This window comes from Caenorhabditis briggsae (assembly GCF_000004555.2).
Source record: "Caenorhabditis briggsae complete genome, chrIII, whole genome shotgun sequence".
Lineage (NCBI taxonomy): Eukaryota > Metazoa > Nematoda > Chromadorea > Rhabditida > Rhabditidae > Caenorhabditis > Caenorhabditis briggsae.
The window spans coordinates 5,716,814-5,741,161 of record NC_013490.2 but is presented as its reverse complement, the minus strand read 5'-3'; the positions used below and the strand labels follow the sequence as shown (position 1 = coordinate 5,741,161).

The 24,348-nt window shown below is 38.2% G+C and overlaps 11 protein-coding genes across 11 annotated transcripts; 3 read left to right on the top strand and 8 right to left on the bottom strand.

Annotated features, from left to right (window-relative positions):
- Window positions 1-2,825: 2,825 nt before the first annotated feature.
- Cbr-kbp-2 lies at window positions 2,826-4,730 on the bottom strand (the record flags this gene model as incomplete). Its single annotated transcript, XM_045243806.1, has 7 exons — window positions 2,826-3,011; window positions 3,056-3,354; window positions 3,705-3,801; window positions 3,853-3,972; window positions 4,022-4,318; window positions 4,362-4,476; window positions 4,666-4,730. The coding sequence occupies 7 exons, from the start codon at window positions 4,728-4,730 to the stop codon at window positions 2,826-2,828; spliced, it is 1,179 nt and encodes a 392-aa protein (XP_045096406.1).
- A 1,525-nt stretch (window positions 4,731-6,255) lies between these two features.
- Window positions 6,256-7,622, top strand: Cbr-rom-1 (the record flags this gene model as incomplete). The annotated part of the gene is made up of 5 exons (XM_002642163.1): window positions 6,256-6,456; window positions 6,608-6,769; window positions 6,814-6,983; window positions 7,033-7,246; window positions 7,299-7,622. The coding sequence occupies 5 exons, from the start codon at window positions 6,256-6,258 to the stop codon at window positions 7,620-7,622; spliced, it is 1,071 nt and encodes a 356-aa protein (XP_002642209.1).
- Window positions 7,623-7,747: 125 nt separating this feature from the next.
- Window positions 7,748-8,665, bottom strand: CBG18184 (the record flags this gene model as incomplete). Its single annotated transcript, XM_045243805.1, has 5 exons — window positions 7,748-7,984; window positions 8,034-8,255; window positions 8,299-8,374; window positions 8,433-8,551; window positions 8,597-8,665. The coding sequence occupies 5 exons, from the start codon at window positions 8,663-8,665 to the stop codon at window positions 7,748-7,750; spliced, it is 723 nt and encodes a 240-aa protein (XP_045096407.1).
- Window positions 8,666-8,845: 180 nt separating this feature from the next.
- CBG18185 lies at window positions 8,846-9,083 on the bottom strand (the record flags this gene model as incomplete). The annotated part of the gene is made up of 2 exons (XM_002642165.2): window positions 8,846-8,926; window positions 8,973-9,083. 2 exons carry the CDS (start codon window positions 9,081-9,083, stop codon window positions 8,846-8,848), a joined length of 192 nt encoding a protein of 63 aa, XP_002642211.2.
- A 402-nt stretch (window positions 9,084-9,485) lies between these two features.
- On the top strand, window positions 9,486-10,207 carry CBG18186 (the record flags this gene model as incomplete). The annotated part of the gene is made up of 4 exons (XM_045243804.1): window positions 9,486-9,557; window positions 9,602-9,706; window positions 9,750-9,911; window positions 9,956-10,207. The coding sequence occupies 4 exons, from the start codon at window positions 9,486-9,488 to the stop codon at window positions 10,205-10,207; spliced, it is 591 nt and encodes a 196-aa protein (XP_045096408.1).
- Window positions 10,208-11,231: 1,024 nt separating this feature from the next.
- On the top strand, window positions 11,232-12,506 carry CBG18187 (the record flags this gene model as incomplete). Its single annotated transcript, XM_002642167.1, has 5 exons — window positions 11,232-11,397; window positions 11,442-11,658; window positions 11,705-11,933; window positions 11,980-12,111; window positions 12,162-12,506. 5 exons carry the CDS (start codon window positions 11,232-11,234, stop codon window positions 12,504-12,506), a joined length of 1,089 nt encoding a protein of 362 aa, XP_002642213.1.
- A 357-nt stretch (window positions 12,507-12,863) lies between these two features.
- On the bottom strand, window positions 12,864-16,176 carry Cbr-rars-1 (the record flags this gene model as incomplete). Its single annotated transcript, XM_002642168.1, has 10 exons — window positions 12,864-12,970; window positions 13,021-13,351; window positions 13,394-13,652; window positions 13,700-13,931; window positions 13,979-14,083; window positions 14,131-14,389; window positions 14,436-14,759; window positions 14,806-15,013; window positions 15,230-15,486; window positions 16,126-16,176. The coding sequence occupies 10 exons, from the start codon at window positions 16,174-16,176 to the stop codon at window positions 12,864-12,866; spliced, it is 2,133 nt and encodes a 710-aa protein (XP_002642214.1).
- A 222-nt stretch (window positions 16,177-16,398) lies between these two features.
- Window positions 16,399-16,942, bottom strand: Cbr-rpb-8 (the record flags this gene model as incomplete). The annotated part of the gene is made up of 3 exons (XM_002642169.1): window positions 16,399-16,611; window positions 16,660-16,786; window positions 16,836-16,942. The coding sequence occupies 3 exons, from the start codon at window positions 16,940-16,942 to the stop codon at window positions 16,399-16,401; spliced, it is 447 nt and encodes a 148-aa protein (XP_002642215.1).
- A 404-nt stretch (window positions 16,943-17,346) lies between these two features.
- Window positions 17,347-19,367, bottom strand: Cbr-ula-1 (the record flags this gene model as incomplete). Its single annotated transcript, XM_045243803.1, has 7 exons — window positions 17,347-17,565; window positions 17,611-18,180; window positions 18,229-18,413; window positions 18,440-18,567; window positions 18,715-18,804; window positions 18,857-19,193; window positions 19,244-19,367. 7 exons carry the CDS (start codon window positions 19,365-19,367, stop codon window positions 17,347-17,349), a joined length of 1,653 nt encoding a protein of 550 aa, XP_045096409.1.
- A 171-nt stretch (window positions 19,368-19,538) lies between these two features.
- Window positions 19,539-20,529, bottom strand: Cbr-mmab-1 (the record flags this gene model as incomplete). The annotated part of the gene is made up of 4 exons (XM_002642171.1): window positions 19,539-19,674; window positions 19,759-19,981; window positions 20,108-20,359; window positions 20,403-20,529. The coding sequence occupies 4 exons, from the start codon at window positions 20,527-20,529 to the stop codon at window positions 19,539-19,541; spliced, it is 738 nt and encodes a 245-aa protein (XP_002642217.1).
- Window positions 20,530-22,480: 1,951 nt separating this feature from the next.
- CBG25987 lies at window positions 22,481-22,711 on the bottom strand (the record flags this gene model as incomplete). Its single annotated transcript, XM_045243802.1, has 1 exon — window positions 22,481-22,711. The coding sequence occupies one exon, from the start codon at window positions 22,709-22,711 to the stop codon at window positions 22,481-22,483; it is 231 nt and encodes a 76-aa protein (XP_045100076.1).
- Window positions 22,712-24,348: the final 1,637 nt, after the last annotated feature.

Below are 24,348 nucleotides of genomic sequence, written 5' to 3'. Positions count from 1 at the left end.
CTTAGGAAAGGGGAGGAAGATTCTGAATATTTTAAAAGAATCCAGAAGACAATTCTCAATCTTCAATACTTTCTAGAACACAGCTAAACCTTTGACTGACTGAATTCTCAGTCAGCCATAGCCGTCGGGGCTCGAAAGAGTAAAGGAAACCGAGACAATGTCAAACGAATTCTCAGAAAATCATTCAAAATCTAGGACCTACTTAGGAAAGGGGAGGAAGATTCTGAATATTTTAAAAGAATTCAGAAGACAATTCTCAATCTTCAATACTTTCTAGAACACAGCTAAACCTTTGACTGACTGAATTCTCAGTCAGCCATAGCCGTCGGGGCTTGAAAGAGTAAAGGAAACCGAGACAATGTCAAACGAATTCTCAGAAAATCATTCAAAATCTAGGACCTACTTAGGAAAGGGGAGGAAGATTCTGAATATTTTAAAAGAATTCAGAAGACAATTCTCAATCTTCAATACTTTCTAGAACACAGCTAAACCTTTGACTGACTGAATTCTCAGTCAGCCATAGCCGTCGGGGCTCGAAAGAGTAAAGGAAACCGAGACAATGTCAAACGAATTCTCAGAAAATCATTCAAAATCTAGGACCTACTTAGGAAAGGGGAGGAAGATTCTGAATATTTTAAAAGAATTCAGAAGACAATTCTCAATCTTCAATACCCTTTCGAACACAGCTAAACCTTTGACTGACTGAATTCTCAGTCAGCCATAGCCGTCGGGGCTCGAAAGAGTAAAGGAAACCGAGACAATGTCAAACGAATTCTCAGAAAATCATTCAAAATCTAGGACCTACTTAGGAAAGGGGAGGAAGATTCTGAATATTTTAAAAGAATCCAGAAGACAATTCTCAATCTTCAATACTTTCTAGAACACAGCTAAACCTTTGACTGACTGAATTCTCAGTCAGCCATAGCCGTCGGGGCTCGAAAGAGTAAAGGAAACCGAGACAATGTCAAACGAATTCTCAGAAAATCATTCAAAATCTAGGACCTACTTAGGAAAGGGGAGGAAGATTCTGAATATTTTAAAAGAATTCAGAAGACAATTCTCAATCTTCAATACTTTCTAGAACACAGCTAAACCTTTGACTGACTGAATTCTCAGTCAGCCATAGCCGTCGGGGCTTGAAAGAGTAAAGGAAACCGAGACAATGTCAAACGAATTCTCAGAAAATCATTCAAAATCTAGGACCTACTTAGGAAAGGGGAGGAAGATTCTAAGATTCCAGATCTTTCAGGAAGGTTCTATAAGAATCAATTAGAGTTCACATGACACTTTGCTACGGTCTGCCTACCGCTGCCTATCGCTATGGGAGTTGGGGGAGGTGACTATTAGTTAAAAAGCGGTTTCTACGTGATTCCAGCTATTCAACCCCGAGCAACAGTAGAATTATGGCGTACCTGCCATATTCGATGACTCCGAACTGCACTTCCACGAGCATGAGAGAAGGCTAGATTGTCACAGTGAGCTCATGTTCGACCGTCCGACTCCCTCAACGTGGCAAAACCGCGAGACGTGGCTCCTGAGCTGAATTGTTTTAATAGAGATGAGAATTAGAGACGCGTAAATTTACCTGTCGTCCACAAGAGATGTCCATAGAGAAGTTTCTCGGAAGACTGTACCCCGAGTGTGAACATCTCTCATCTGAATCATGTTTTTAGAAAGGATACGTTGATATGATTCGGATTACCAATCAAGCAGTCACCGCCGGCACATCACCACTCGAGCTCCAGAAGCCATGAGGAGAAAGCAGGAGAAGAGGTGGTTGTTCTTAGGAAACTTGAAGTTGGGACTGATTGTCTCTGGATCTCTGGATCCACGAGTCTTGCGAGAAGAGGGGGGGGGGAGGTCAGTGGAACATGTCATGGGATCAAAGTCGGGCCATGTCGTCCCAACACGCGGATAAAAGTTTTCAACTTCTGCTTTTCACGGCTCGATTTCTCTTTTTTAGGTCGTGTTTTTTTTGGGTTTGTGGATACTTGTAAAACACCGACTTATTTCGGTTAACTGTTACCATTTCCTCAATTCTTAATTTCCTAAATATGTCGTTTTCCAATTCTTTTTAGACTCATTTTGTCAGATACCGTATCGGACAAAAATATGTAGAAGTTTCTGATTTAGCAGTGGTCAATTTTTAAGCCCTGCTGCAAAATTGGTTTCAAAGCTCTCTTGTCAGGAATTCCATAAAAATTCCAGACTTTTAAGGGATTCGAAATTTCTAGCAGTCCGAAAAAGCAACAGAAAAGCATTGATGTGTTTTGAAAAACAGGTTCTCGAGTTATCCGAAAAACTCTATTAGATAGCCATGGCACTCCATTGTACTCTGTAACAACCAAACCAATCGCGGATTAGTGGATGCCAGCCTAGAAAAAAGCGACCCGGAGAAAAAAAGGAGAAGGAGGACACTTTTGACGCTATTCAGCAGAAGCAGCAAGATGAGGGCAGGAAGAAAGAAATAGGAATCCAGAATAATTATTTGTAGCAGATCTAATGTCTTGTTTATAGCTTGGGGATAAAAAGAAAGCAGAGAATAAGGGTGATTACAAAATTGGAACAAGTAGTGACGATGTGAGTAGTGAGTAATTCAAAGAAGGAAGACGATGAAAAGAAGAGTGAAATGAAGGAAGGAGAGGACAAAAAATCTGAAAAGAAAAGAAATCTTAATTGACATCTGTATTCTAAGATTAAAAATCATCGTTTTATTGTTTTAAAAATACAGTAATGTGTTAGATCACAATTCAAAAAAATGGAGATTCTTTTGATTTTTTAATAATCATATAGATATGAATAGCATGTGAACGATTAGAATATGTTTAGTTTCTCAGCTTTTCTTGCTGCGACTCAATAATGGTCGTCAGTTCTTTGAGAACTTGCTTGCGCCGGTCGAACTCTTCTTCTTCCATATTGAGCTGTTTCTCTAGTTTTTTGATTTCCGCATCGGCTGCCTCAAGCATTTTGTCCGTTGAGTCAGAGAGATGAAGAGCAATATCTCGCTTTGGCTTAAAATGCAAACTTAGTAACAATATGAAATTCTGACAATCACCTTTACAAAATTGTATCCCGTTTCTCTTCCCCATTCCTGATTGAGCTCAATTGAATCTTTCGTTAGTTGTTCAAGTTCGTCGAATTGCTCCAGAATATGATTTTCTTTGATCAGATGGTTCGTCTTTTCTTGAACTTTGACTTGTGTCTTTTGAATCATTCTGGACATTATGGCATCGATTTCTGCTTTGCTTATATTCAATTTGGAATGGTTATTCTGAAGAAAATAGCTTGATTTATATCTGGAATCTGTCATCTCTCTTACTAATTTCGATAAATCTTTCGACTCCGACAACACCTCTGTAAATTTTTTTAACGATGTATCGAGCATTTTCGCGAGTTCCTCTCTTCTGATCGACATTACTAGTTACCTAAATTAAATTTATCAGGATGATAAGCTTAATATTTAATGAAACAGATATATGAAAAAAGGAACAGGACCTTCGAAGCAAAACAATAGTAACAAAGCACTGAGTAGGGTTGAAAGAATGTATTGTCAAAAAGAGAAAAAACATTGAATTATTTAGTATTATTTTGAACTATTTAGTATTATTTTTGTTTCCATGTGCGTAATATGTGAGGTGGAGAACGAAAGTTTGGCTGAAAAAGAAGAATTTGAAAATACCCACTGAAATCTTAGTGCAACCAACCGATTTCGAATTGCCGACCACAGCCTGAACATTTGAATGGATTTTCCACATCATGATATCCGAGATGAGTCATCCATAGAATTGCATCAGTGAATCCCTGAGAAATAGGTTTTAGAAACTACTTGGAATCAAAGAAAGTTCAACTCACCAGCATGCAATGCAAGCATTGATATTGCTCTTTTGAAGTCCGCGGAAATAATTCGGCTATGACATCCGAAAGTTTTTCGATCATTTTAGTGTTCGACTCTGTGGTGCCAGCCAACGCAATCTGAGAGAAATTATATGAATTTTGTAATAATAATAATCTTATGTGATACCTGCACCTGCTCCAGAATCATATTCTCGTCATCATTTTCTTCCGTTTGCGAATTTTCAGCTAAGCAGCCATCTACCAAACTTTTAGCGATCTCATGCTCAAAATCGTCTTCTTTGGCGCTTGTTGAACTACCGACGCCTGTTGTTGATTTCTTCTCTTTTCGACTCTGATTCTTTTTCTCTCGGAGAAACTTTCTTTGCTTTTCGGTCATTTCTTCTGCATAGGTTTTCAACTCTCCGTGTTTGAAAGTATGATGCAGGAGCATTTTACGAAAAGATGTCACTGTTTCGAAACACTCCTGAAAACTGATCCATTGGGGGTAAAATATTTTTTTTACTGACTCGACACTTCAATTGTACGCTTCCGTCAGTGAAGTGGTTCGTTATTGCGTGATTCTCGCCTTCTAACATGGATTCTACAACGACATCGCATCCTTCGGTTCTACACGGATGAATTCTGTAAAATCGTATTTTAATAAATGAATACTTCGTCTTATGTACCCTTTACTTATATGATCAAGAATGTGGAGAAAAAGAGCATCAGTCCGATTGAACATATTTTCGCAGTAGAAGCATTTCAGAATTTTTTCATCTAAAAGTTAAATAAGGATAACATTGTTTTCAAAGTAGATTCTGTAGAACTCACTGTGCACTTTGACATGACACTGAAGTGATCTTATTGAGGAAAATGCCCGATCGCAATTCTGGCATGGGACGGTTGCAGGAGATTTTAATTCAACCTAAAACAATATAATGGGGTTAATCATGACATGAAAATGTGTTTTTAACTCTATTCATGCATGCAAAAATGTATTTCAACGTTTAAAAAAAATAATAATTCTATAAAATTGGGGACAAGACAAAAATTCCGGATTCGTAATATTTATACCTCCAACGCTAGCGAGTCGTCCATTCTCTCTGAAGAACCGATGTTCTCTCCATGTTAAAATTCGATCGACACGTTCGAATGGAGTTCATGACGTCACGGAAAAACAGCGATTTCCTTGCGCACACTCGCCAGTTTTTGAATCGCACCTGTACGCGCCAAAATTTCGAGGCTGGCCTAGGTTTTTCACTGACGACCGCTGGTTGCAGGGAATCAAGCTGGTGCACCAGTACTGATCGGTGGAAATACTGACAGCACTTTATCAGAGAAAAAAAAACAAGGAAAGGCTAAAGACCATGAATACACTGAATTGCAAATTTCCTTAGAATAAACTTTACACTCTGCACAAATGGTTGAAGGATTGCTGAGCTTATGACTAGAGGACACCTGGGGATAATTGGGCCTGCGATCGGGGAAACCTGAACAAAAGGTAGAGTGTACATCTGCCACCGGAGTAGACATGATATTTCATAATGTACTCTACGGATGCATATTTCATAATCTCAGTGGGCATACATTGGATGCACGTACATTGATTCATTAGATTGCTTATTATTCTAGTCAATTTACGCATCATCCTTTTCACTTTGACCACTGCCATTTACCAAATTGAGATTCAATTGTTCAATGTATTACCATGATCATGGCCATGATCTATTTTCATACCCGGAGAAGTGTTCTTTTCTGCTTGTTTGTTTTTTTACAAAGCACGATGAATTTCCGTTTTTTTTGCAAATATTGTTTTTTCATGAATTTCTGAAAATTGATCAATCACTATTTCTCAAAAATCAATATGAACCCGAAATTGCTCCCATCATAAATGAGATTTGACCTAATCACATCCTTCTGTGGTTTTGAACTTCTTTAACTGCGATTGTCTGTTAAATCAAAATAATTCGAAACCTTTTTGTAACTACACGAAATTGCGAACTGTATGAAAATACAAAAATAAATATATACAGTTTTTATGCCCTACAGTTCTCTGTGTCTCTTTCTCTTCTTCCATATTCGTCGTGTTTTTCCGTACACCTTTCTCCGCTTTTTCCTTATCAGATGTATCACTTTTCTCTACCAGGTTGTTTCCCCCTTCTATTTCCTAACCTCCATTCCTTACGATGACTCAACCATTTCATTCACTTTCTCAGTCTATTCGAACTGACTTTTTTTTTAGAATAAGAGGAAGAGCGGTAGAGTAAATAAATGGTTCTTGCAGTGACACTACCCGTTTCCATATTCCTGTGATACATCTTCTTCTTCTTCTTTTCCGTTTTTTAAACTACTTTGCTGCAGTTCTTGTTTCTATAAATTTTGAAATATCCATCAGACTAATATTGCAGACCACCAATCAAGATGTTCAGTGGGGAAGGGAAATTCCGGAAGACGTATCGTTACCAATTCGATCAACTTCGTTCGGGAGATGAAACAGAAATTCCAATGTCAACGCTTGCGTCTCGAATCGAAACAAGAAAGATTCCATTGAACATGGGACAAATTAATGCAATAAAAGAAGCACCAGATGAATTAGTGGACGTTGATGGATTCCAGAGAATTGTGAGTGGTTTCAGATCTCTAAACTTTCAGATAACATATATTTCTCAATAAAGAACAATATCCCTCGATGAAGAAAGATAATCCTAGATGAGGAAATGGTTAAACAAAAAGTTCTATTGAAGATCAAATAGATCTCTTAAACTAATTTTAGGTTACCTCGAAAGCAGCTCAACGTTCGACAATCAAGCGGTTGATGTATGACGTAGCAGATCCGGTGATGAGTAAGAGTCAGAAAATTGAAGTTCACTCTTATATTGATTCTTACTCATGTTGTCCACCACCTATTTTCATGTTTCTAATCACTTTGATACAGGTACCAATATCCACAAATCCATTCCTGTTATCTTATTGTTTCAGGTCGGAGTCTTTCTTTTCTATTGGGAATCAGATGGACGTAAAAGCATTTGGACAGATTGTTCTGGATGTTTTCAGCATCATAATCACACAGCACCTGGAATTTTGATCTTCGCTCCGAAATTAAGAAAAGAAGTTTGGAGATTCACATCCTATATGTTTCTTCATGCTGGGTCAGTTATTTTAATCGAAAAAGTTTTTGCAAATGTAGTCTAATTTCAGACTGAACCATCTTCTTGGTAATGTGGTAATACAATTGCTAGTTGGGATCCCATTGGAAGTGGCCCATAAAATCTGGAGAATCGGACCAATTTATTTGTTAGCCGTAACTGCTGGGTCACTTCTACAGTATGCCATCGATCCGAATTCGCTTCTTGTTGGAGCTTCAGCTGGTGTTTACGCTCTCATATTTGCACATGTCGCGAACGTTATTTTGGTGAGTAATTGCACTATAAAAGTTATAAAAAGTGAATTCCCGCGATTTTCAGAATTGGCATGAAATGCCATTCCGTTGGATTCGTGTTTTAATTCTGGCCGTTTTCATCTGTTTCGATTTTGGTGGTGCCATTTATCGTCGATTCTACGCTGATCAGTGTGATTCGGTTTCTCATTTAGCCCATATCGCCGGAGCAGTTACTGGAATATTCTTCGGATACTATGTTTTGTATAATGTCGTAGAACACAAAATCGAAACTATTATCAGATATGTCTGCTTAGCACTGTACTCTTCCCTTTTTGTAGTGACCATAGTTTTTGTTATTGTTCGACAACCATATTCCAAAAATCTTTGGAACGATGACAAGTGTACCTAGCCATGGCAAATTGACAGAACTTTTCACGGGTGCTCGGATCTTTTCTGTTACAACACCTCCATTTATTTGATGATATATTTATACTTCACAATTTCGAAAGAATTATAATAAATTATTCAATAAGCTCAAGGCCGTTCCATGAATTCGCGAATCGCATTGTAAAGACGTTCAGAAGTTCTCCGAGCCATCATTAATGGTGTGTCTCCGTTCCCAGCTATAACTCCAGCATCAATTCCTGGAAAGTTTTTTCTAAAAAAGAAATAAATTACTAATGTTTTACCAGGAGCCTGAAGTAAGTATTTTACAGTCATATACACGTCTTCTGGGTCTTCGCTAGTGCTGTTCACAGCGAGATGAAGAGCCTAGGAACAAAATTGTTGAATTTTTATTCAACTGAACAATCTAACTTACAGTCAAATTACCATTGGAAAGGGCATTCACATCAGCTCCATTACTCAAAAGACTTCCGACAATACCGAAATTGGCCCAGTTGCTAGCTGAGAGTAACGGAGTCCATCCCTCGTTCGTGCGAGCTTCTTTGTTGGCTCCACAGGAAAGTAGATGTTTAACAACGTCGATATTGTTGTTGTAAGATGCTCGATGGAGAGCAGTGTAGCCATCGCTATCTTTCCACTCAAAAATATTAAGATTTGAACATAATTAAGGAAACACTCACGTTCAGACGGGTTCCATCCTCCTCTATCAACGATTTCATCAAATCTAAATCGCCTTCTTCTGCCGCCGTTAGCCATCTGAAATTTATTTTTTCATAGTCATTAAATGGAAGATTTCAAAAAAGATTGTGTTTACTTTTCAATGGGGTTCTCCATATCTTTTTCTTCTAGACCTTCATTATCATCCTGCCATGCCGATACAAACATTCCAGGATTCGTTTCCTTCTTATCGCGGATCTCATCAATCAGTTCTTTCTGGAATACGAACTTTTCAGGGAGAATCAGCTTAAAATTAAATACCGTAAATCCTAAATTAACACCATCCTCCGCAGTCGATTGCGCCTCAAAGTCGTTGATGTTGTCGTCCATTTTCTGAATTCGTAAGCCCAATAATTAAATGCTAAAGCTGACACATAAAACTTGAAGTATCACACACAAATTGATAGCGTAGATATTTCTCAAACAGTGTAAAATTGAGACAAATGTTTATTGAATCACTGGAATGTATGATTGGCAAGTATCCATCCAAACAAATGTTATTTAATCTAATTAAATTTTTTCGAATCCATGCGTCCTGTCGTACCTTCTCGCTTCTTCAAGACCTCCAACGAATTGTCCAGAAACGAATACCTGAAGATATATATTAAATTTTGATTCTGACGAAATCTTAACTTACAATTGGAGACTCATTCGCTCCGTGTCGAATTTTCATCAGTTCTAAAACCATTTCAACTGGCCAATCCGCTTGCTTGTCAAATTCAAATACTTGGAATTTTGTAGAATCCATCCGGTATGTTGAAAGTAACTGGCAAACCTTTCTAAAAACCGTGAAACTAAATATTCACAGAAAGGGATTTTTTTTTTAACTGAACCTGAAATTCGGACATGTGCTCTGTCCAAAAACGGTTACTATAGCAGATGCTGGCATCGCTTCAACAATTTCCTTGGCGTGCTCACTTCGGGTTTTTGTAGAAGGCAATTGAGTAGATGACGTCGGCGTGGAGTGACCAAAAGTTTGGTATGTCTGAGAATTATAGAAGACTTTGTATGTTAAATGGGTCGAAGCATTTTTTTTTCTGACTACTTTGTTAAACTTTCGAGATTTCAACGTGAACAAGCCATCAACGAAGGTGACTTTTTCGATCAACGAAGGTAACTTTCGAAAAAATCAGTTTGATTTTAGTTAAAGATGGCGGACGCTAAAGCGACAATCTGCTATCTGAATGGTCTTTCTCTTCGCACAATCAATGAAGTAGAGAAGGTAAAAGTGTACTTTCATGCTCATTCAAACTTTCTCTTTCACAGATCTTGCGCGCTCTTCCAAAACAAGGCGATCGTTGTGAGATGCAGATTTCCAGAGCGTCTTGTGCCGATATTGGACGTAGCACTGGAGATGTCATTGCGTCAAAAGTAATTCAAATTCCATCATATCCAGCTTCAAGTATTATTTCAGAGTATGCAAATCCGTGAAGCACCAAGACCATTGGCTCTTTCTCCGCCAGTTGAGAAAAAAGAAGATGATTCGGTGGTGAAGAAAACAGATAAAGCGAAAACGAGCAAGAAAACTTCCGAATACAGTTGCATGAGTTCTGTCAAGGAGGAGATTAAAAAAATGGTAGAGCCGGTGATGAAAACAAGAATTTTGCTTTCTATTTTCAGGAAGTTCGCACTACCAACGCCTCCGGTGTGACTTCAACTACTGCTTCGAAAGTCCATTGCAAAGTTCTGACCGATCAAGTTCGCGTTTCTCCAATTGTCGCTTGTAATGGCGTGATTTTGGAGCTCGACGTGGAGGTTACTATTCCGGATCGAGAGGAAAAGAAGAAACTGAAATTGGAGATCGAATGCCCCGATTTTGTTCCTTCTCGTATGAAAATTGGAAACAAGTGGAAGAAGATCGTTGAATTTTAAGCACTTTCATATCGTACTGACGAGAGAAAATAAAGTTTTTAAAGTTTTTTTCTCTACAAATTTCAATCTCTATACTATTTTGTGATATATCTTATAATTTATAAGAGTATCAAAAGCATCTCGATTTGAATAAGAAGTCAGTTCCTGATGCAGAAAATCACCTACATAGTTGCTGAAATATTTTAGCTATGTAATAAGTTTTTGTGTTTTATAATATTTAAAAATCCATTCTTTTTTCTCATCTTTTTGAATGAATTTTTTAAATTTTTTTATTCCACGAGCACATTTAACCTCAATTCATATTTTTTTCAAGAAACTGTTCGAATTCGACCCCACTATAGTATACCCCACTGGCCTGATCTCTTTTATTGAGTTCTTTCTGCATCCTTTCAGACTTTTCTTTTTCTTTTTCCAGCCGTTTCATCGTTTCGATTTTTTCTTGTTTATTATGTTCTTCTTGCTGCCTTTTTCTTACTAATCGTATCCGATCGCTTTCCTTGTCATGCACCTCACGATCTAAATTTTCGATTTCGCACTTTTTGGTTTCATAAGTATTGCAACTCACTAAACGCTTCCTGCTTTGATTGTTTCTTCTTCTCATTTCTGTCTCTGAGTAGGTCGTAGAAATATTTTTTGTAAATGAAATAAACGATAATCGTTGCGATCACTGTCGCCCATCCATAAGCTTCGAAAAACGCCCAAGTGCTTGTTTTCAGATCTAATTCGAACAATTATGATTTTTATGGGTGACAAACTCACCCTGAAAAGCACTCATTTGTGAAAAAAAGAAGTTTTCGGAGAAATTGCAACGAAAGAACTTTTTGTTGTCCGAGTGTACTACACGACCCTCGAGTTTCTAGTCCGTGGACTAGTTTTGTCGCACTCGAGTGTGCACATTTTCCGATCGACGAATATTTTTATTTATTTTTCATTTCAGCTGGATAGTGTGCTGACATTTTTCGAATCGCTTCCTCAGAATTTAATTGTGTTGTTCAAATAAATAAAGATAGTTTCAGATTGAAAAATGGATGCTGCAACATTATCCAGACTGGAAGAGTTCGAGAAAACTAACAAGTTTTATGACGCTCTTCAATTTTATCGGACTAAAGTTACTCGAAGTTTCCGTCTAAAGTCGGCGAATGAAGTGGCTCTCGCTCTCGTGAAACATGCACTCGAATTCTTTTTCAGAGGTTCCATTTTTTCAGTTGTTCGTATTTTAAACTCCATTTTTCAGAAAAGCAGTATCAGTGTGCCATAGATATTACAACTCAATACGCCGAATGTCTCTCAAAAAACAATGCAGATCTTGCGACACCAACGCTTGAATTGCTCGCCGACAGCGTTGCCAAATTCGCCAACTTTGCAGAAATCGAAAAGGAAGCTGGTAATACTCAACAGGAACAGTTGCTCAGCACTGCACGGTGTAAATGTGTTGATTTGGCAATCCAATGGTAATTCCAGACGGTCATTCAAATAGATTAAAGTGATTTAATTCAGGACAAAGCAGAAATCTACTTCTGCCGATGAAAAGAAATATGGATCTGCCGCCTTCCACACTATTCTTGCCAAGAAGTTTCTGGCTGTTGACCATTTTGAGCTGGCTAAGAATCATTTCTTGCTTTCTGACGACTCCAAATCATTTTCTCAATTTCTGAAGGAAAAACTTGTCAAGGAACTGAATAGGTACCAGGAATCAGATTTGATAATTGTGGAAACAGTCCTCCAGGTAATTCGAATATTTTAGCTTTGACGAAAGTATTAATCATTTTCAGATTCTCTGTCTCGATCGTTTTCCATTCGCTGTGGTAGTTTTCAATGACTTCGTGAAGCCAGAAAAGTATCCGTTCAGCAAACCAATTCTCAATTTCCAACATATTTTATTCGACGTCATCGAAACCGAAAATGTAAGAATTCGACAGTTTTCAGTGGAGATAATACAATCATATATTTTTAGCAACCACAATATTCGGAACTGACCGCCAGCTATCAGTCGGAATTGAAGCGTTCGTATTCCTTCGTTGGATATCTGACAAGAATTGGTAAAATGTACTTCGGAATTCGCGATAATCAATGCATGAGTGGTGGACTGGGCGGACTTTTCTCTGGATTGCTCGGTGCCCAGAAGGAGGATGAAAGTGCTCGTTCACACATTACTTCTCGAACTCCAGCTCGCCAAATTCCTGCTGCAACAACTCAGCCAGCTCCATTTAATCCATTTACTGCGTTTGCACCACCACCTCAATCAAATCATGTTCCAAAGAAAGTTCAGAAAGTGGAAATGGAAGAGGATCTGGATTAGGCCACTATTTATTAAAGAGACTCTTAAGATTCCGTAGTAAATTTTATTTATTTTGCTTTTTATTGTTTGCCTCTCTGCTTTTCAAGAAAATCTTTCCCCGGATCTGTGGAGTCTCAATATAAAAATTGCATTCTTTATAATATAAGTATTGCTTCTTCAACTCGTTCTCTTTTATTTTATTCGAAATTCTATCCGTCTTATTGTTTTAATGTGATATTGGGTTCATAATGCTTTTCTTCTGAATAAATAGCTCAACTTTATTGACAAAACTCCCACAGTGGGCAACATTGACATAAATTAATCAACCAAAGAGAAACTCAAAACAGAATGATTTCAAAATGCAACAATTATAGTTTTTCACATTTTTGGTACTTCACGAATTCCTAGGATCTTGAAGCAAGTTGAGATGACATTTGCGGTGACTTCACAGAGAGCGAGGCGATGGAAATGAACAACAACTGGCTCTGAAAAAAAGGATGAATAAATTTCAGATCAGGGTTTGAAAAGCGCTCACCTCCTTCCTTTCTTTCAATGACGTAACACTCATTGTAGAAGTCGTGGAAGAGTGTGGCCAAGTTATAGACATAGTCACACATTTGATGAAGCATCAAAGAATCCAAAACAAGAAGCACGCAGTCCGAGAGCTTCAATAACTGTTTAGCAAGCTTCAATTCTGCTGGATGATTGAGTGGGAGAATTGGTGTCTTGGCGAGGTAATCGGCCAATTGCGAATCGGTGACTCCAGATGTTCGCACGATAGATCGGATACGAGCGTATGCGTAAAGAAGGTAGACAGCAGTGTTGCCACGATCATCAAGCATTCGATCGAATGAAAAGATGTAGTCCTAAATCGATAATCTGGATTCAATTTTAATAAAAATGCTAACCTGTGTGCGAGTATGAGACAAATCTGCGTATTTAACGCATCCAAAAGCCACAGCATCACGAGCAGCGGCCAATTCTTCCTCTGTCATCACTGCATCTCTTCCCTTCTCTTTCAACTTTTCAGTTGCCCGTTTCACTCCTTCGGAGAGCAAGTCTAGAAGACGAACTGTTTCTCCACTTCGTGTTTTGAACTTCTTCTTATCGTCTCCGAGGACAAGCCCAAAACCAACATGCTCAACTCGTTGAGTGTTTTCGTCATACCTGAAATTTTACAGAATGGGTCATACATTATATTTTCAATTTCCAACCATCCAAAATCTCTTCCAGCCGCATAAACAGTTTCTAAATGAAGATTTTGTCCCGCATCGACAACGTAGATGTTCCAGTCACATTTTTCTTCTAGCATCCTGTACTTCAGAGCAGCCAAATCAGATGTATCATATGTGAATCCTCCATCAGATTTCACAACTGTCAGTGGGACATCACATCCGGTTGGGAACATGATTTGGCGCCCCTCTTCTTTTCGGAGCATATCAGGTTCTGGAAAAAAAATTGAAAGTATTTTTTACATAATTTATTGAACACACTGTTTTCTTTGATCCACTTAACGAGTTCCACCATTTTGTCCTGATAGAACGACTCTCCAACATCTTTGATTTTGATATCCAAATGATCATAAACGATCTGGTTATCTGAAAACGAAATATTAGATAATACAAATGTGGATGAAAAAGCTAACATTTTTTCGAAACGTCACAGATCGTGTTCCATGCCTGAACGATTTCTCCATCGCGGCTTTGAAGTTTCACAACACATTCATAGGCACGCTTTTTGAACTGTTCGTCTTCGTCGAATCGTTTCTTTGACTCTTTGTAGAAAGCTTGAAGATCAGAAATATCCGGAAGTTTCTTCAAGAAATCAGGGAAGCGGTCATAGAGATGAGCAATGAGCATTCCGAATTGAGTTCCCCAGTCACCAATATGATTAACTCGAAGTACCTGAAATGTGCTGGAGTTAGTATCAAACGATTAGAAGGAGTTATACATCATAGCCAACCGCTTCGAACAGCCTACAAATGGAATCTCCAATGATTGTAGATCGCAAATGTCCAACATGCATTTCCTTGGCGATGTTTGGCGACGAAAAATCAACTAGCACTCTTTTCTTGGCTACTTTCGGAAGGGAGATTCCATTCAAAGCGAGCGAAGAAATTTGTTTACGTAGGTAATCGGCATTCAGGAAGACATTAATAAATCCGGCTGGCATGACTGCGATTTTCTCTACAAAGTCGATATTTTCAGGCAACTTGGCATGAATCTCTTTGCCAACATCTCCTGGCTTTTTGTTGATTCCAGTGGCTTTTAGTATCTGGAATAATTAAAGGGGAGTGCACTTCGAATCTTCCATGTCTTACCGCTGCGATAGGCATAGCAGAATTACACTGATAGTCTCCAAACTGCGGGTTCGGTGTTTCAGCCAAAAGGAGAGGAACATCTAGTCCTGGGAATGCATCCTCGATTGCTTTTTTGAATAGTGACTGAAGTCGCCCGAAAATGCTACTACCATAGTCGTTTACGGTGACATAGTCAACCTTTTTAGCTTGCTTTGGTGCTGCACCACCGCTGAAAATAACCGAGACAATGAAAATCGAAAAGGCACATTGGTTGTAGAGATACATTAATTATGGTTCTGTTTAGTCTAAATAGAATAGGAGCTAACATATCTTATGATAAAACGACGGTTAAAGATAAAAATTTAGATTCAAGGGTATAATCGACCTAGAATTCTTTATACCGCTTTTCAATTGACAACCTCATATTTAAAATTATTACACGCACTTTTTGCCGTCTTTCTTTGCTTTCTTCTCAACAGGCGCTGAAGAAGATGCTGATGGTTCCGAGGCTTTCACCCCATTCTTCTTGTTTTTGGCAAATTGCTCAGCAATACTTCTCTCGAGGATAGTTTTCCGATACTTCAGCTTATCATTAAGCTTTTTGGCTTCACTGAGCTCTGGAATGTGCTCCAGAAGTTCGTCGGTTAGGTCTCCTTTCTCCATAGCTGCGATTAAACGGTTGAGGAGAGTTGCCTGGTCCAACTGAAATGTGATTTTAAGAATTGCGAGGAAAACGCCGTTAGCATTGGAACAACTTTCTCAACACACATTTTTTGCCATCAAGCCATGTAGACATTAACTTTTTTTGGTATAGAAATGTTCTGATATTCATATGTTCTTTAACTTGAACATAGTTGCCTAACTTTTGCAAGTTGTGTTTTCTAGGTCATCATTATAAATGGCCTAGAAAACAAACCAGGTGCATGCTAGACTACTTCTCAGCCATAATATTTAGTGGCCCAGAAAACTGATGTTGGGAGGGTTAGGCCACAATCTTAGACGACCTAGAAACTTCATTTGAAAAAAGAAAATTGTTTCAAACGGCCCTTTTTAGCTAATATAAACACTGTTTCGAAATTTGAACGAAATATTCTGATACCCATCCTTCGGAAGATTTCGTAACCGCATATTAGTGTGCACATATTTTTTGAGTTGAAGAAAACATATCGCTAATATTTTAGCAAAAACAAATTTGTGACCCTTGAAAGTGGGAAAATTTCAGGTTACGGTAGTTTTCGCTGTTAGGCCTTCGGTCACGGATGTCAATTCCTCTTCCGCCGTTTTTAATACTAGTATGTGACAGCTTCCAAACTTTTATTTAAATTTTTGAGTTTTACTCACCGCAGATGAATAGTCAGAGTATCCTTGTTGCAATTCTTTGTTCGCAGACATTGTGAACCCTAAAATGGCTGCCAGCTTAGAATACACTGATGCACATGGTAAGATACTCTGACATTGTACACAGGAACATTTGCCGAAAATAATATTTCAAATACGGGATGTCGTTCATGAATTTTTTTCAGATCAAGATGAGATAATGAGAGAAAGAGAGAGCAAATGTGATGTAGAATTAATCAAACAACAACAAAAAATGTAACAGATGGGAACAGAAATTTAGAAATCGGTTTTTTTCATCAGTAAATATAGATTCATATCCACTTCGAACCCGTGCAAGTTGATTGCTTCTCCTTTGAGACGCATGAGAAGACCGCCAAATGAAGCATAGGCTGCGAGTTGTCCGCCGTCAGTTCCACTGTCATCATCTTCCAGTCGGTAAACTTTTCCATACATCACGTACTCATACTGCTTGATACGAGGGTACTCGGCCTGAAATTTCACTTGAAAAAATAGCTCCTATTGTGATTTCGTATGTACCTTTGGGTCATATTCTCCCTCGTCGGCAAGTCCGTCTTCCCGAAGTGTAGTAGCTAGGACAAGTCGGAATTTGTCATTTTGCTTCAACGGGTAGATTTGTGAGTTGATATCGATGATGAGTTCCATTCTTCAAATTAAATTATCCATATTCAATATTTCCGACATAAAATACTCACTTGAATGACTCTGCATCACAAAAGTATCGGGACACCCTATCGAACTTTTTGCCATCTGGATCGACGCTTTTAACGCTGAACATGTCATCGAAAATGATGCCAGCCATTTTCTGGAACGAAAAACTGAGATTATTGAAGTTTATAACAGCAGACAAGAATTCTTGTTAAGATAAGATTGGTTTTCTTCTCGCAAAAAGCGTTTTCGTAACGAAAAGGGAAAAAATATTGAGATATTTTCAAAGGCGCATGTATTTATGCAAGAGGGTCTCGGCACGACTCAGCGTTTTACGGCGGGAGTTTAAAAAACAAAAGGACGATGCAAACGAGAGGGGACAGTGCTTGACAGTGTTTTTCGCGAAGAAAAAGCGGATGTTCATGTTCATAAGCTAAAATGTTTGATATTGATAATTCAAAGAAGTTATCACTTATCGTAAGCTTATTTCAATAATCAGCATCGATAAAATTTTATTAAAACCGATTCACAGGAGAGGAATACATATTCTTCACAATTTTAGAGTTTAAAAGTTGCCGATTCTTGTGTATGTCCGTCAAAAACAAAAGTGTTATCAATTGGAACGTATTGATTGGTCGCCAATTTGATGATTTCTTGAGATGCGATTCCGCCGACGTACGACGAGATGACGTGCAGCTCTGCAGCTCCAAAGCGGCACATTTCTGCGATGGCTGAATCAGTAACGTTGTGAAGCATCGGTTGGATATCTTCATTTTCCTGAAATCGAATTTATTATGGAACTATTGAAATCCCGGTTTTAACCTTCACGGATTCTTTAATCAAAGCTTCCACTCGTTTTCTGAGATCTTGAGCATCGATAGATACAGGAACACCGTTCGTTCCTGGGAATCTTCCTTTTTCCTTTTTAAATCGTCCAGCAGCTCTCATCAATAACATCCATGTGGCGCTATCAACCTTCTCAGCTCGAGTCTGTTCATCAACAGTAATCTCTCGAATCTTGGCCACAATTTCCTTCGTCTCGCGACTATAATCCAACAGGTCCCCATTTTGCACACGGATTCTGTCAGCATTTTTGCAGAACCTGTAGCAGACTTCTTCCGAAATGACGTCTCCAACTCCTCGCTCTTTCTCAACTTCACGAGTGAAACGGAGAACTTCTTGGGCGTCAGCTAATGCTTTCTCATGGAACATTGTAGCAAGACGAGTGTACCGAGATGAATCAGACGTCATATCTGGAAGTGTTCCACGAAGTGGCAGAAGCCCGTTATTCGCGTCAACGAAGCGACGAAGAGCTTCGCAAATGAGCCAAAATGGTTGGGTGGAAGTGGAGCATTGCGAGGAAGTGAGAATCGATTTCACCGAAGCGCCAATCTGAAGCTAGGATAATTATATAGTTAGAACGGTTCAAGATTAACGTACAGTAGTTTTTTGAAATGCTCTCATCACAGCAGCTTTTGCTTCATCAAAGTTCTCGGAATCTTTTGTTCCGGAATCTTCCTTTGACCTGCGGAAGCTTAGGAGAATCTGTTGAATTTCTTTGCGATCGCTAGTAGTTGTCGGGAATGCTTTCTCATCATTTCGCTGTTTTCGAAATTCTTCGAGAGCTGAAAAGTATGGGTTCGTAATGAACGTTGAGGATAAAACGTACCTTTGAAATGAAGAAGTATATAAGGTGTATGCCGAAGTTGTTCAATGGTCATATCGTTCAAATCTGTTTCAGCAATCATTTCTGTGAGCTTTTTGAATGGAGCATCCAATCTGTAAAGCACATTTTTGGAGGTCTTTAAGCCGGAGAGTTTAACTACGAAAGTGTATTTTCAAATTTCGAACGACAAAAAACAGAATCCGAATATCTTAAATTATGTCTAAACACAGATTTCTTTCGCTGCTTTCCCAAGCACCTACCGCAAATCAGGTCGTGGATTCTCTTCATGGGAATTCGCAATGGTGTGTTCTTTGATACAGATTCGAATTGTTCCAATTAGTCCAAAAGACCTGAAAGTATTCAATTATTCAAAAATATATCACAAGAAGAATGGCCACTTACTTGATACATACAAACGGTACGGAAATGTCGTACAAAACTTGAGCGAACTTAGCGTCAACTTCCTCTGTTTGGTTTACTGCCACAACTACAGAGAATGTGGCCAATTTCTCTACGTCTTCTTGAGTGAGCGCTGTTGGAGATTGACAGCTCGAACTTCCTAGTACGGATGGATTCAACTCCGTTAATTTTTCCAACGTGGCTTCAGCACGAGGTCTCCCAATGTCGTCAATGTGGAGAAAAAAGTTCTGACCAATATCGACTTGCTCAACCCGCGCATCGTCGACAATGTAAAATGACTGAACACCAGCAAGAACGAGAGATTTCAAGGTTTCGGTTGCTGAAACGAATCGATTTAAATTCAACTGATCCTGAGCTGCATAGTATTACCTAGAGAATCGCTTCCGAGGACACAAGCACTGGTTGAACCTATCGACGCTTGACCGTCTTCTCCCCATAAACGGACCTGGCGATCATATCGATTGGAAGGATCAAACAACTTCGATGTGACCATTCTGAAATTGTTGAATATATAACATTCGAATAGTGTGAAAAACAAGATAAGATAAGGGAACCCGGTAAAGAACGGTGAGAATATACGGAGATTCGAAAACGAATAAAAAACCTTCATTGAAGAGAAACATTTTACACGAAAACTATGAGTTGACACAAAATAAAAAATCTTTCATTTTTTCTTATCATGAAGAGACTTTCGATCCCATTTCATATTAGTAAAAGAGTCCGGACGGAGATAGGTCAGTTCATCAAATTTGTTTCGCATGCATGCAGTACGACCAAGGACAAATAGAAGATCGCTCATTCTGAAATAAATAGAAATTGATGGTGTATTGATTTTGACTGAAAAAAAATTCTAATGACTTCTTCGGAAAATCGATACATCTGACCTGTTCAAAAACTTGAGAGCCATCGGATCAATGTTCTCTTCTCTCATCAAAGGTACAACACTTCTTTCCGCACGACGACAAATTGCTCTGGCATATTGTAGATTAGCTGACGTAACGCCTCCTCCTGATAGAATGAACTGACGAATGGCTGGCAAATCATCACCATACCGATCGATTTCCGCATTAATCCATTCTACCATTGCTACATCAAACATGGTCTTTTCTGAAAGTTGATACTATAATGAGCAATTCATTACTTCGCCATTTTATAATATCTTTCATAAGAACAGAGAAAAATTAGTTCAAAGTGGACAGTCAGGGTGAAACTCTATTAGAGGTTTTACCGTACTTTGTTTTCTTTCTGAAGAGCTTTTAGGAGGCGTTGCAAGATGTGCTCCAACATCCTGAAGGCAGCATTGAAGTCTCGTCAATGTCTCCACCACGTCATCCATTCCGCCATCGTTTTGAGCGGATGATCCACAAACTCCAAGATACGACGAGAGTTCATCAGTTGTTCCAAGAGCATTGAATGTGTCGTCGTCTTTCCAACGCCGTTCGCTGTTGTACAAAGATGATTGACCAGAGTCGCCGGTACCGCGCCCTAAAAAACAGTCCAGGCTACTGAATGGATTGTCTCGTCTTACCCTGCTTGAATCCTCTTCCTGAATTAGAAGAAGTCATGGAAAAGAAACGGGATCCTACAAATGGGGTTGATCTAGTGATACTAACAGCCGACTGAGACGCAGCAGCACGTACAAAATTTCTTATCATCTGAAAAAGGAAAGGAAGCAGTTTTTTTTTGTTTCGCCCTTTGGCTCCATAGTATTATTCTGGAACAAAAAGTGGAACTGCCTCAGGAAATTTTGGGCAAGCAAACGGCAAGTTGCTGAGCACATTCAGCAAGTTGCTGGATGAATTAGCAAGTTGCTACTGCTTGCTGACCTTGTTCCAAGAGGGTTGTACAACAGCAAGTTGCCGCATGCATGAAACAGTTTTAGCAAGTTGCCATTTGCTTGCCGTGAAAAGAGCAAGTTGCCGATCTCTTGCTGCGTTCAGATGACATTCAAATGTTCTCGAATTATTGATTTTCTTTTTGTCCTATTTTGTCCTATTTTTTTCTTGATTTTATTGTATTTCAAACTAACTTCACAACGAAATGAAAGGAAAGCTTGAAGGTAATATTAAAAATGTATATTGCTAGAAAAATTAATATCTTTTAAGGTTTGGACCTCAGGTAAATCGGAAAACCTTTCTGAGCTACATTTGAGCATTTGAGCAATTCTGAAACCTTTTCAAGCAAAAAGTCCACGATTAAACTTTTTTAAGCCACAATCAAACTTTTCAAACTTTTCTAAGCAACTTGTAAACTTTATTCAGCAGCGCCCGAAACTGAAACTTTTTAAAGCCACAGTTAAACCTTTTTCAGTCATATTTAAACTTTTCAAACCTTTTTGAGCCTTATTAAAACTTTTCTGGCTTTTCGAAAGATTTATTATGTTTTTAAAAATTATTTTACCTAATTTTGTTTTACTTTTATCATCTTTTAATTTTTTGTTCGTTTCCATATGTTTGAAAGTCGTAAAATGCTTATTTGAGAGAAGATCCAAATCACAATCTCCTGGAATCGTAATCTATTGCTCAAGAACTATCATCGAAAAAACGTCATGATGAATCATTGAATGAGAATTCAAACCTGCCGTCAGAACGGAGTAATTTAGCCTACGGTTCGTCAGTTTTAGTAAAAAATGAATTTACCTATCATAATTTCAGACAAGTTACACCAATATGAGGAAGACTAGATCATGATCGCGATCACATGAACCCGCTCCGAAGACACTATCGAAACTACGTATGAATCAGGAGAGAACGCCTTCCATAACAGTGAGTTGTAGCTCTTAATATCTATTTCTAAAAATTTTGAATATTTCCAGGAGGATATGATATTGGGCTGATAACAACGGGGATGCGCCACGATCTGAGGTTCAAAGATGTTTCGAGATCGAGATTCCACTTCAGTTTAAATTTTCTTGTTTTTTTGTTAATTTCTTTTTCTCTAAGGAATTTATTTTCTGAAAATCCGTCTCAAAAGAATCAATAGTTTAAACCTTTAGTAGAAACGATAAAACCTTTTTAGCAGTAAAACAACTTTTTTAAGCAACGAATAAACCTTTTTAATTATCAAAAAACTTTTCTAAGACCTTCTCTAACTTTTTCAGGCAACGAGTAAACTTTTTTAAGCAACAGTAAAACTATTATTAGCACTTTCAAACTTTTTCGAGCAATGGATAAACTTTTCTAAGCAACAACGAAACTATTCTAAGCCCTTTATAAACTTTTTCAGCCGTGGTTAATCGGGCACCTTTTTTAGTTTAATCGTGGCTTGTTTATGGCTCAGAAAGGTTTTCCGAACTACCTGAGACAGCTCGGACTAAGATCACCGAGGAACAAGAAATTGGGGAAAAGTCGAATTATATGTTCGAAAGTATCATTATGATACGATCCACAAAGAACGAGTGGTTTTATCAAGTTAAATATCGAAGAACAACTGGAAAAGCGAACGATTGAAGCATCGACACAGTGAGTTGCTACCTTCAAAAACAATCTTCAGATCTTTTTTTTCAGTTATCACACTATTTCTCACAACCTATGCGACAAGCCTGATATGAAGTTGGATCGCATTTCGAAATTTTTTTTACAAAGTAAAAAATATTTCTCAAGCAGTTCATGAAATCTTATTTTCAGAAGTTCTTGCATTTGCATACAGTCCACTCCGTGAGAACCCTCTGCTATTATAATCGTTCGTGATGCGAAACGTTGAAAATATTACTCTTGTCCGAAATAAATGCACGTTGCGGCCGAGAAAACAACGGTGGGCGGAGCTTAGCTTCCACAGAGAGAACCTTACTGTATTTTTCAAATTATTGCACGCGCCTTTGATACAGTACCTCAACATTTATCGAATTTTCTCAAATTTCTCTCATTTTTTCGCTTGTTTCTGTCTAATTTTGTCTAATTCTTATAAATCTTCAATTTATTTTTCTTATAAAATAGAAAAAAACAGCCAAATAGGGCCCAAAATAAAAAACGTACGAGGTACAGTATTTAAAGGCGCATGCATCAATTTGTTTTTTTCGCTGTGCGACCGACGATGCGATTTTGAGTAAATTTTCGGCCGCAACGTGCATTGATTTCGGACGAGAGTAATAATTGAACGTCGAAATTTTTCTTGAATGTCGAAGTTGATGGAAATTTAAGATACACATTTAGAAGAACTCAAAACGCGAAGGAATGCCTACGTATTTGCAAGAAACGTCCTCAAATTCATGGAAAAAATTTCGGATTTAATTTGAATATTGTTGCCCCAATCTCCCTTATTTTGTACCCTCCACCTATAGTTGACTTCCTTTTTTCCTACTATTGTTTTCTCACTCTGTTTCCTCAATAAATATGTCCTATATAAATATGTACACTTCGAAATTATGAGAAAAAAACGCTCTTAATTCGGCAAGTTGCCATCTAGATTTCATGAAGAACGGCAACTTGCTTTATAAAACAGCAAGTTGCTGACCCGAAAAAACGGCTTGCCGTTTGTCAGCGGCAAGCACTTTTTACGGCTTAGCAACTTGCTAATATTGGGCAGCAACTTGCCGGAAAATTCCCTGAGTGTGGAAGAGAAACGCGGGTAGTCATGGCTGAAGGTCCCGAAACGACCACTAGCGTAACCTAAAAAAAATAGTTTGTCCACTTTTCAAAGTAAAATAACATAAAACTTGACGAAAAGCAATGAAAATCGAGTAAATAAAATTATCACCAGGTTACGGTAGTCGTCGTTTTGAGGCCTTCGACCACAGCCACCGGCGTTCCTTTTCCACAGCTCCGATTTTTATACCAGTATAATACTATAAAGTGGGAACAAATATGCTGACGGGATACGAAAACACTGCTACAAAAGAGAAAAGAAACTGAGTATGCTTCCATAGTTTATTGCTATGTCAAAGAATAACGATAATTTTTAAAACGAACTATATTCCAGACTGTCTGAAAGAGTTGGGTTGAAAAATTCAAAAAAAAAAACAGAGAATTGCAATGAGCGTTCCAGAAAGACGATTAGAGTTCATAGGGAAATTAAAGATTTCTGGGGTTTCAACTGGTATTTGAGAACAAAAAAATATCCTATAAGAACAGAAAGTAGGTTTAAGGAGGATAAGATGACAGTGGCTACTACAGATCAAAGAATGATATCGCTTAGGTGTTACAAAGCAACTGGTTTAGAAAAAAGTCTGAAAAAATCACTTCAAAAATATAAATTATACAGATCTTGGAAAAATTAGGAACCGGCCTTAACTATTGTTCAACGCTTTGGGATAATGGCGGCTAAATAATGATACACTTCCCTATCGAACCAGCGAGGAGGGAAAAAACAGGGGAATATTAAAGAGGGACTCCGACCAGAAATTTTTATTGCATTAAAATGTGTTAAAATTTATCTATTTTTCAAATATTATTGCGAAAAAATTCAAAGAAAATCCGAAATCCCCGAAAAACGGCGTTGAAAAGGAAGAAAATTCAAAAAAAGGTGCCGCCGGGGGA